Source organism: Botryllus schlosseri, chromosome 8 (genome assembly GCF_051294905.1).
Source record: "Botryllus schlosseri isolate E-star chromosome 8, Bs_hap1, whole genome shotgun sequence".
Classification (NCBI taxonomy): domain Eukaryota; kingdom Metazoa; phylum Chordata; class Ascidiacea; order Stolidobranchia; family Styelidae; genus Botryllus; species Botryllus schlosseri.
In genome coordinates, this window is record NC_137243.1 from 13,603,450 (window position 1) to 13,614,836 (window position 11,387).

At 39.8% G+C, this 11,387-nt stretch overlaps 1 protein-coding gene across 1 annotated transcript; it reads left to right on the top strand.

Moving 5' to 3' along the window:
- The first annotated feature begins 4,873 nt into the window (after nt 1-4,873).
- On the top strand, nt 4,874-11,103 carry LOC145445259 (leukocyte surface antigen CD53-like). Its single transcript, XM_080323428.1, has 7 exons — nt 4,874-5,035; nt 5,099-5,237; nt 5,301-5,353; nt 5,414-5,557; nt 8,823-8,939; nt 10,284-10,370; nt 10,845-11,103. The coding sequence occupies exons 1-7, from the start codon at nt 4,967-4,969 to the stop codon at nt 10,992-10,994; spliced, it is 759 nt and encodes a 252-aa protein (XP_080179554.1). The 5' UTR covers nt 4,874-4,966; the 3' UTR covers nt 10,995-11,103.
- The last annotated feature ends 284 nt before the right edge of the window (nt 11,104-11,387 follow it).

Sequence of the window (11,387 nt, forward strand, 5' to 3'; positions counted from 1 at the left end):
TACAGCACAGCACAACGCATACATCTGTAACTATAGAAATAGATGATAGGGCCACGCAGGAATTTTTTCAGTCGAAAATATACCTATCGTAATTATTCTAATGAAAATCTTATAATCACTGACCAGCAGTCAATCGTGCTATTTCGTTACCACAGTATAGTGCAGGATTTCGCGTTGACATTTCAGGTTCTACATCATGAATTTCATGAGGTCTGAGCATGGCAAAACAAGTACGACTAAATTATAGTGTATACATGGAGATGTCGAGAGTCCATATTTTAAACGCAGAGGCTTGCTCGACAATTGTCTCCACAGATGTATGCGAAGAATATGTCATCAATAAGGATACACTTCCGTGATTGAATCAGCCCTCGCGGTTAATAGCCTGTATAGGACTTGGATAGATATCAATAAGGATAGCTGATACATAAAAGAATATGATTTACAACAGTAGACCATAGACGCCATCGAGTGAACAATGATTAAATTCCAAACGCTTGTCATATTCCATATGGTCGATGAGACGATGACTTATACGAAGTGTTCTCAGAAGTTTTATCGCAATCCTGATATTAGAAATGTATATAAGCAGGACGATTGGGAAGAGACATCAATATTTTCGTATAAAATTTTTACTTCATAGGTGCGGTGTGTAGAGCGATTGACCGTCGCCTTATACGAATTTTCTACCATTATAGTGATGTGTTATAATTTCGACCATATAGGGTCGCTTTAATGTATGAACTGGCGTGTAGCTAGTCCATTCGACTGTAGACTTACCTTTCTATGATATATTGAAACATATAGCTCAATTTGTACCAGCTCAGTTTATTACTAAGAATTTTCATCAATTAAAAACACCGCAAGACTGCGATACAATGGAAAGATAGGAAGGTGTCGAAACTACTTGGAGTAGTCTTTGAAATCAGACACACACCAGGGCCTCGGCGATGTGAAGAGGAGGCATGCACACTGATTGAAAAGTAAAAGAAGGCAGTGCAAAAAGACAAGCGACAAAATGAGGAGGCATGTAACGGAAGGAGAGATCGATATGTCAGGTCGTGGTCCGGTAATCTTGAGGGCTGGCTAGTATTGATTCAGTAGAAATGACTTGCGTTTCGACTTGAGTGTGACTGTCGCACGTGTCTGAAATCACCCGTTTAGTTCTTTGAATGTCCTGATGCCAAGTCAAGTCACGTGAAATTTCAACACAGAAAAATATTTATTGCACAGCTTGGCATCATTTTGTATCACGAATGTTATGGAGTATTTTTCGAAATTGTCTCAATGTCAACCATTTTGTGTTATAACTGAGACGAATCTTGGAGACCTTGAAAGTTATCGCAATTAACAAAGATTTGTTTCGCAGCTAACGTAAACTTGAAAGATGAATAGAAATGCATGCATAGCCGTAATGGATAGTTTCATGAAAATATTAAATACGTAACCTTACAACCTGATTCTAGGAATGCATCGAATACTGAACGTGTGACAAAAAAGTTCACTTTGACTGATACCGGTATTTAAGAGTTAGGTTATGTCTGCAGCATATGTAAAAATATGCACAGACTGTCGTACGTGTCTGATATCACCCGTTTAGTTCTTTGAATGCCATTATGCAGGTTCTGCGGCCCGCGGAAAGTTTTTACCACTTGCTAAAATCGGTATCTACCAACGACCTCCCAATAGCATTGCTAGTCGGGGCATTAGTTTTTAGGAAAGGACTCCACAGTATAGCTACGTATCACTGCGTACATTTACGCAATTAATATTGAGTATTTAACGAGTGCATAATGAAATTGCTTCTACATTTTCCTTTTGTATCTGAGGCGCATCTTGAAGATTTTGAGAGTTGTCGCTCGCAATAGACAAATAGAAGTTTCGAAGTTAGTGCAGACTTCAAAACAAAATTGAATAAATAAATGCATTAGCCGAGGTGCATAGATTCTTGTAAATACTAAACACGTAATCTCGCCGCCAAATTCTGCGAATGCGCCGTTTACTGATCATGCGACAAAAACTTAAGAATTAGTCTATGTCTGCAATAAATGTGAAAGTTCATGCACATTGCACAGACGCGTTTATTTCTTCGAACGCGCTGCCAATTCTGTGATGCGCGTAAAAGTTTTTGTTCTAACCTTTAACTAACACGCCATGAAATCATGAACTGCGAGAGACGTCCAGATAGCATTGCTAATTGCGATATTAGGTTTGAAGGATGGACACAATATAGCTATTCATTTACAAGCCTGTCAGTAAAACAGTTTATATCGAAGACTTTTTCGCCACTACTGAGCCGGATTGCAAATTACTAAGAAGAAAAGATGAATGCTCCGTCGATATCTAGGCGGAGTGATGAATAGTTTTTGTATTGACATGATGGATTTCGTGATGGAGGTTATAAATCTATATTGATATGAAGTTGAGGCTGCTTTCTATGATACTCGCGTTTTGATTATAAGCTACAGCTATAATCAGGGCTGTGCTTGTGTCTCAAGCGAGAGGGGTTTCGAATGGCCCTAATGTAATTTGATGTCGTCCAGAGATTCATAAAATAAGCGTAATTTAACGGAATAGCTAGGAATGCCGATATTATTATTACATCCGGCACAAGAGTGATGGTAATCGTCTTCCAAGCCCTTCTACGCCACGACAGTTGATTCGGTAATGTTCTTGAGGCGGATAATAAATAATCAAGATTACGGTATAGACTTTGAAGTTAAAATGTCTTTCGGATTCGCACTACGAATTTATGGGGATGATGGACAATAACTAAGAAACATATATTTATTAGCATGTTAAGGAGGGAAAGTACGCAAATCGTTGTGGTTTTAACGAATTCAGGCTTGGTCAATTCATTTGCATTCCACAATGCCAGCATTGCACATTTAGTAGGTGTAGGTATCATCAGCATAAAACGGCACCATCCATTTAAGATCTTTTCTTGAAACGCGCCCCTTAAAATGGATAACGGTACCAACATATTGTGCGTTACTATATTCTCTTTTAAATACACTGGGATAGACTGCTATAGGTTCGAATTGAGTCCCTTTATTATCTGAAACACACAGAGATCCTATTTGCAATTTATAGATCAGGAAGAATTGTCGCGACTAACTGAAGGCAATAGGTTTGGTCTATTAGAAATACAAAATCAGGAATAAATATTGTTCTTTGGTATATTCAAAACATTAGCGAGAAAAGTAGCTTTCCAAGGATTTGTAAGATAACAATAAGTTCGCAGTGCGGATATGGTACCCTTAGTGATTCAATTTACTCCAATTCTGTTTCGAAACAAATGGCATAATTTTTCAATCGTGTTTTTGTTTAAAATATGGTTCAGACCAGTGATTTCCAACATGGTCCATATCGCCCACCATTGGGCAATTTTGAGAAACAAGGGGGAGAAAATACCAAAGGGGACTGGAGAGGGCGAAAATGTCAGTGAGATATATTTAATCAACACGACCAAAAAATCACGTGAAGACGGCTTATTCTGCATACGACGCGAGAAAGGGTCAACTCAACGGAACGTAGAACCGGCTTTCCGAGCACCTACTCGGAAAATGACCTTTTTTAGTCAATTCACCAGCGATCAAGAGTTAGGTGAATAAATTTCCCGTTTATATGTCGTCTTTTCGGGGACGTAAATTTGTGTCGAGCTTGATAAGGGGGTTGACGAGTAGAAAAAGGTTCGGAACCACTAGTTTAGACCTTACACAATGTTATATAGAAAAGCCTTATTGAAAACATTTCTGAAGTTCCATCGCTCAGGTTGCATCAGGAAACCCAGTATCACTGTGTGAAATCATTTAACAATGACGTGGCGGATTTATGTCGACTTGGTGAACACGTAATTGCAAAATGCAGATGAACGAGTTGGTTACCAGATGTGGCCTGTTTATGGATTACATTGAATATAACGCGCGAAAGTCAAGCAAATTGCTGCGTAGTACGCCGTGTAATCGTGCATCGTTAAAACATGTATTAAACAACCATTTGTTTGAAATGTAACCCTAGCTGCAATGCTTGCGATATTATTTCATTACTCGCTGCAATGGTTTTCCATTCCACCAAAACGTGCGATTGTTCTGCAATTGGCTTTTTCATACGAAAGTTAGGCGACTAAAGCGGAGCCAAGAAGGAGTTTCGTAGTGGTAATTTACATTAAGAAGCACGCTCGGCTGCATGTCCAAAGCAGTTGACAAGAGTCATTTGGAAGGCGTATTTGTCATTTCAGTTTGATCATAAATTAAGTAACGGTTTCTTTTCGTTGTTGGGGCACAATTTCGATTACTGGCTGAGTACAAGTGCCTGCGTTCGTCTTTGGGATATAACGTCCACAATCTACATCGTCAGAATCTTGTGCATTGCATTGAAGTCTCGAATTGCGACCGACAACCGAACTTATCGCAGTTTTTAGGAGTATATGTGCGTATATATTTCAAGAGAAGCATTCGCAGGGAGGAGGCGACAATTTTATATGATATCATATCGGTACTGGTCTGAAACAGGCACGATGATACACGCACGCCGATTAGAATTAGAATTCAATGTAAGCCAATATTATATATTGCAAGGAAAGCTAAGCATGAACGGAGAACTGTTACAGCACGATTCCTATACGAATGAAACAAGTCCAAGTGTATCTATATATCCTTCGCGATTTGCGCCCTTGTGGTTTTCTATTAATTCATGTCATGACGTGCCTGTGCAGTGTGCACAACTTTGCACAATGTGCAGTTGCGGAGTGGCGGATATAGTTTGTCAAGTCGGATGTTAATATCCGTAGGGCATTGGGATTTGTTGTAGCTATACAGGGTGCGGATAACGCACCGGAATATCCGGAGAAAGGACGCTCGAAAGTGAGGCTTAGCACTTTACAGTGTACTCAATATCAGTTTCAACTTTACAGATTCTAGGCTGTTGTTTGTATGTTTGTGAGTGATTGTGATCGAATAAAACGATGGGAAGTCCCCGTAGACCGAATGGTGCACTACGCATTGTGCTATTGATTATGAACACAATCTTTATGGTAAGTTTTCCAAGTTCGTCAAGAAGGCATTATCACGTTCTATCATCGAATGCTATATTTAAGCTGACAGGGATTGCACTGTGCGCGTTCGGGATATATTTGCGAGTCGGGAACTCGAACCAATCGCTATGGTCTCACGTCCTCGGTAACAGCCTAATCGCGTACAGCATCATCGCCGCCGGAGCGCTTATGATAATAACGGGTAAGCCGATTTGATAGAATATCCGAAAACTGAAAACATGCTAACCGCGAGTCATTTCTCTAGCTTTCAGTGGATTTCTCGGGTCATTTTATCAAAACAGATGCCTGCTCACTACGGTATGCTGCATTGTGTCACGCTTCCCAGCCGCGTAAAATAACGCTATCTCTTTTGTTTAGTACATCTCGATTGTCGTAATATTCGTGATGATGCAAATGGCGCTGGTTATTTTCGTGATTGTCGAAAATTCCAGCATGCAAAATCATTTCGAGTCCGTCTGGCGCGGAATTAACGAGGACACTAAATTTCTTCTACAAGAAGAGGTACAGTACTAGATTAGACGAGTATCATTGTTGTGGTGTTGTAACCAATAAGGCATCCTTCCCTGTCAGCTCTTACTACACAGTAACTATTTTCATATCAATTCTTACAGTGGTAAATAAGACTTTATGTCTTTGACCTCAATCGGTATACGTCACTCAGGTTTAGACGTTATTCAAACGAATCAGTTAGGCCGTCTTCAGCATAATCCAGAACACTAAAAAGATCTCCAATTACATAATACTGTGGTGAATTGAATACTATACTTCAAGGAAGATAATAAACTCACAAGCAGCCATGTCTTTCCTGCGATTCTATGGAGCACTTGACGATTAAGTGGAAATTCGTACCGGCCGAGAGTTGGATGAATGAATATGTTCGTGTTCAAGATAACACCATACCAATCTGGGTTTGAGTTCCCCCAACCGCGATAGCTATACAATATACATTATTATTTGTTGATAAGCATAACAGGCTTGACCTTGATTGAACTACGCTGTTGCTTGTAACTTTCGCAAGTCGGTTAATAATTTGCATAAATTCGCGTTGAGGTGATTAGTTATTGTGCAGCGCTGATGTCGTGACGCAAATTGCACAGAACTTGGCGCCATACCGGAAAAAGTACCTAGTTGCACGCACCATGGTAAATCCGATGCAAAAATAATTATAATTTCATATTAAAATGAATAGTTGCGACAAAGCATTCAGCAGAATTACTAAGATCTGTTCGAGATCATGTTCCCAAGTCTGCTACGATTTGGATTAGTCGACCTGCCTCTGCGTCCATTAATCGCACTACATTCGCAAACATGCTACAGCGGTTGATTGCGAAAAGGCGTGATAATTGTCCGCGAATGGGTTGGTATATCGGTGTGTTTTGCGAAAGTTTTTTTTTGCACGGCGTGTTGCGGTATAGAAAGTGAATATTGATGTAGTTTCGTTTGCGGATTTGCTTTGGTTGACTTTAGCCGAATCGATTGGTCGTATACGCTCACCTTGCTGTTCATGGTCATCTCCATCGGCCAGGCATCTGGATGTGATGCAGAAAATGAAACAGTTGTTGCAGTGTAGTAGTAGTTGTTGTTTTTATTTTTTAAACAAAATAATTAGGTGCTAATCACCTGTCGGTCTTTTTCACCATGGTTAAAGATTGCATACTAAGAAATCGGAAAAGGCGTACAAAAAGGGATTGCAGGAGTTAATATTTCGACACTATAACAAAATACAATCAAGGCACAAAAATCATAGCGGTAGATTACAGGACAATATTAAGTTACTTCTCTTTCATAAATTATGAGCAACAATTTTTCGGCATAGCTAAATGGAGAATTTCCCACCGTAAACACATTATTTTAAACCCACAATTTTCTACTACAATAACTACGCGTTGGAATTGAGATATCGTTTTACGTCTACACATCGTGTTAGGCAACCTAACGATTTCATGTGGTAACCTCCAGTGAAATTTGAAAATAATTCAATAAATCCGAAATTGCTAATCTAATAACTGATTCGAATCGAGCGGCGGTTTTCAGGCAACCTTACAATTTCGAGGGTTAGCGACTGTTGTATGTTCGGTGTGAAATTGATACTGACATCAGTTTCGAGGTAATTACTTTTTTGTATTAATGATCATTCGACGTAATGTATACTGGCGTGGGCTGTAATGATTGGAAACTTTCAGCCTGTTTCTCGTACTAAGAACCGTTCTCCATTTGTGTTGCTGTTGTCTTGAATGTTAATACGTAGCGAGTATAGTTTGAAATACACATTATTGCCGAATAACCACACAGTAAATAATGCACAGTGCGCATGCACAGCGCACAACAGAGGCCGCGCCAATACACATCTTTGTTTGATTACAGACCTTACCATCCCGTAATGAATCCGGTGCGACCAGCTTTTGACCTTGAGTGAGCGAATTTAATCTCGCTGACTGTCCCTCCCCAATTTTAAAATTTTCACCATTCTCCTATTGTCGCGATTGTAATCTCACAATGTAACAGAGGCGGTTATCGTATCACATCACGTGTTACGCGCATTGAGCGTCGCAATAATAATTTTCTGCACCAAGGACATTCTCGCCACGCCGACAAACGTCCAGAGGTGGTCAAAGTAGTCAAGAAAGCTACTCAAGTAGAAGTGGAAGTAGCGTCGAAAAAATCTACTCAAGTACGAGTAGAAGTACTTCTTCCATAAGCCACCTAAAACTACTTGAAATAGAAGTAGAATTTACTGACTTTAAATCTACTCAAGTAAGTAAGTAGTTTTGAAAACAGTCCTAATTTGTTCGCATGGACTGTCAAAAGCTGCAAATTGAGCTATGCGGGAGGTGCAGAGAGCTTGATTCGTATTGATGCATCCCAGGAGGTATCAATTTGCGACAGAATAAGCATTCTTTCGCATCATGGGATGCTAATTATAGTATTGGTATGAAATGCTATATCAACCCTTTGTTTACTAGAAGACCCATTTTAGAAAATATCATGGCATGGCGCCCCACTTCATATTATAAGACCCCAAGTTTAGGTGAAGAGCAATACGGAGAAGTTGTATCGGATACGGTTTCAACACTTTAAGCGATTAGTATATGTTAATAACAAATATTGTGGATCGTAAAAGTTATATTTACAGTAGCTTTATTTTTGGAAAATAGAGGCATTACTACACTTTTTTTTATATTTCAACATGTATGTTCTGAAAACAAAAGAACTAAAAGTAATTAGAACTAAAAGAATGATACTCGGAATTGAAAGTGAAATACAAATACCACATCTAAGAAGCGGAAATATATTTCATGTCTTTTGTCCATAAAGCTTCAAAGGCGATCTGTTAAAAAAAGATGTAACGTTAAAAATAGGTGTAACGTTAAAAAAGCCGGATTTTCCAGATTAGCAGGACAAGTCATGGGCTGCTAGATTACGAAATGATAGGTAATTGCTAGATGGCGAAACGGTAGTTTCAAACGTTAGGGTGGGCCATATTTACTGCCATGAAATATTTGATAAGGGCGAAATTCCTCAGGCTATCTTTCGGATTGGGCCAATTAGGGGATTAAACTACTTCTACTTGACAAACTGAAAATAGCGAAAAGTAAGTAAGTAGATCACAAAATATAACGAAGTAGAAGTAGAAGTAGAGAAAATCAGATCTACTTGAGTAAGTACCAGAAGTAGAGGAAAACTACTTGAGTACTTGCAAAAAGTAGAAGTACTTCGTTACTGACCACCTCTGCAAACGTCACATATTTGCTGTTTATGCTTACAGTTGCAATGCTGCGGATATTCAGGCGCCGGTGAATGGGAATTCGAAACACCAACGTCGTGCTTCAACACGTCCCTTTCAAATAATGGTACTGCAGTCAACAACGAGTTCATTTGGAACGTAAGCGTAAATTTGTATGAAGTCGAGGTCACGGTGCTCTCTGCTTTCTAGTCGATTCTTATTACCATAATGTGTATTTATTAGCATGACATGTCGACAAATCCCGACGTGAAAATTGTGGACTGATACAATTATATGTTATATTTACATACCGTTGGGACCAAGTCGCTAGCTTAGAGACGCAAATCATGTCAAGTCACATTTTCAGATTTAAAGACAACTTCAAGTCCAAATGTTCAGTAGTTTGATCATCGTTTGAATGAACGTGCGAATGCAGATGAATATGTACTGTACAATGTATAGTATAGGCATGACCACGTCATACATTTCATACTATCCCCCATTATCATTTGCAAAACATTACCACTTGATGACAATCGACTCCAATATTTGACTCCGACTCACGAGTCATTTCAAATTTTCATAAGTTTTTACAAAATTCTGAAACGTGTCTGACTCTGGTCAAGCTATGACTCGAGTCATCCCAACACCCGTTTTATAGCATCATGAATACAGCATACACTTTGTTGATACTTCGGAGAATCATATCAATGAATATAATGCAAGTTTTATATCCAAGATTTGCGAGTACGGGGCAGGGCTGTAACCAAGTCACAAGGTCCCGAGCCACAAGTCAATCTCACTTTTATAGTTTTGACTCGAGTCAAGTCGAGTCATTTTCAATTCACCACCGAGTCAAGTCCGAGTCCGAGTCAGTGCGTCAAGGCTGGAATCCGAGTCATAGTGTTGTGACTCGAGTCCGAGTCCAAGTTATTGTGTTGACTGTTCATGTTCAATTTTTCGCTTAATCCAGTTCAGCCCACTTTTTTCAATTCTGCTCGAGTGGTGTGGATGGCTCGCATTCATTATAACGGAATTTTCCTCAGTCCTGACAGTTTCTGGCCCTATTTCCAAGTATCAGGACTGATAGACGAAATACTACTAATTTTGCGACTTCACTATTCTTCGAAATTACAATGAAATGTCTGTCTTGGCCGTCCTAGTTTCGAGTCATCAGTACAAGTTGAGTCAATACGGAAATTGTCTCGATTCGAGTCGAGTCATTTTACACATTTGAAAAAACGACTCGAGTCAAGACGAGTTACCAAAAACTCGTGACTCGAGTCATTACAACTCTGGTACGTGGTACGATATACGTTTCACACTGGTAAATACAAGGCTTGTGAGTTGAATCATTAGGCCCACAGTTAACCGGTAACGTTTTTATTGCTAAAAATTAACAGAAGCTTGCGGAATACACCCAGCAGTCATACCCGTGACCTGTAACGAACCCAGTGTATGTGTCGAATTTTTGCATACTATCGAAGTATCTTTATTATGCAGAGAAACTGTTCCGAATCCATCATGGAATTCGTCGATGAAAACCTGATTTATGTTTTTTCCATCGTTGGCGGACTATTCGTAATAGAGGTAAGCATGCCGATATTATGACTATTGACGGAGAAACCGATAGGTAAAATAAGTAAATATTTGCACGCTTTCGGCGATTCAATTCGACTGTCTAGGGAAATATCTACATTAAAATCTGAAATTGGTCTTCCACTAGCCCAGTGGTTCTTAACCGGGATACCGCGGCACACTAGGGGGCCGATTGGACTGCTCGGGAGTGCCGCGAGGCCAAAAAGGTTGAGAACCACTGTACTAGCCTTACAACTACCTAATACGAACTGGACCATTTCAACGAGACTGGATTTCGCTTTAAACTTTGAGGTTTCTTTGGAGCTCATAATACATACTCTATTGGTACAATAGAGGAACTACATGTGCTTGCAATACCGAAGATCTTTTACACCGCGTTTTTTATTTACGGAGTTCGCTCCACAAACGTTGAATTATGCCGATATACTACGTCGTAGTGTTTTAACAAAATGCCACCCGTTCCAGATTATACAAATGGTTCTCACATGTGTGATGGTCTGTCGCATCAACAGAAGGCGTTCGGCTGGAAAAGATTATGACGACAGCATTGATAGCGAAATGGCATTCGACGAGTTCGTGAGGAAGAAGGTCTACAGTGAAAGATACGATGACTGAGTCTTGCGAAGTCCGTTTATATTTATGTGTGAAGAAATGTTGACTCTAGTGCTACCTTGCAAAAAGTATTATCTGTACAGCTACTGAATTAAAAATGCTACCATTTCTATTCCTCGACACAATCATGAACCTGATAGGGCTGATAGTGTAATGGCGCTGCGTCCGGCTCTCGGTCGTGGGTTCGATCCTCGGTCGGGCCATATCGGAGCCTGGAAAAATGGTTTCCGTAGCTATCCTGCTAGGTACTAGTGCGGAGCATGGACCGGAGCCGGATTTTTTAAATTCTGGCCATATCAGTACTTTTTCTGGTACGGCCGGAGCCGGATCAGTACTTTTTTGATAAGGCCAGAATCTTTATGGATAAGCATGACGTTTGTAACGAATTAACTACCA

What these genes read in the sequence shown, in the direction of transcription:
- LOC145445259 (XM_080323428.1), top strand. Translation starts at nt 4,967, where the DNA reads ATGGGAAGTCCCCGTAGACCGAATGGTGCACTACGCATTGTGCTATTG. An exon ending in TTATGAACACAATCTTTATG is followed by an intron (nt 5,036 to 5,098) that starts GTAAGTTTTCCA and finishes GCTATATTTAAG; the next exon opens with CTGACAGGGATTGCACTGTG. An exon ending in ACAACGAGTTCATTTGGAAC is followed by an intron (nt 8,940 to 10,283) that starts GTAAGCGTAAAT and finishes TTTATTATGCAG; the next exon opens with AGAAACTGTTCCGAATCCAT.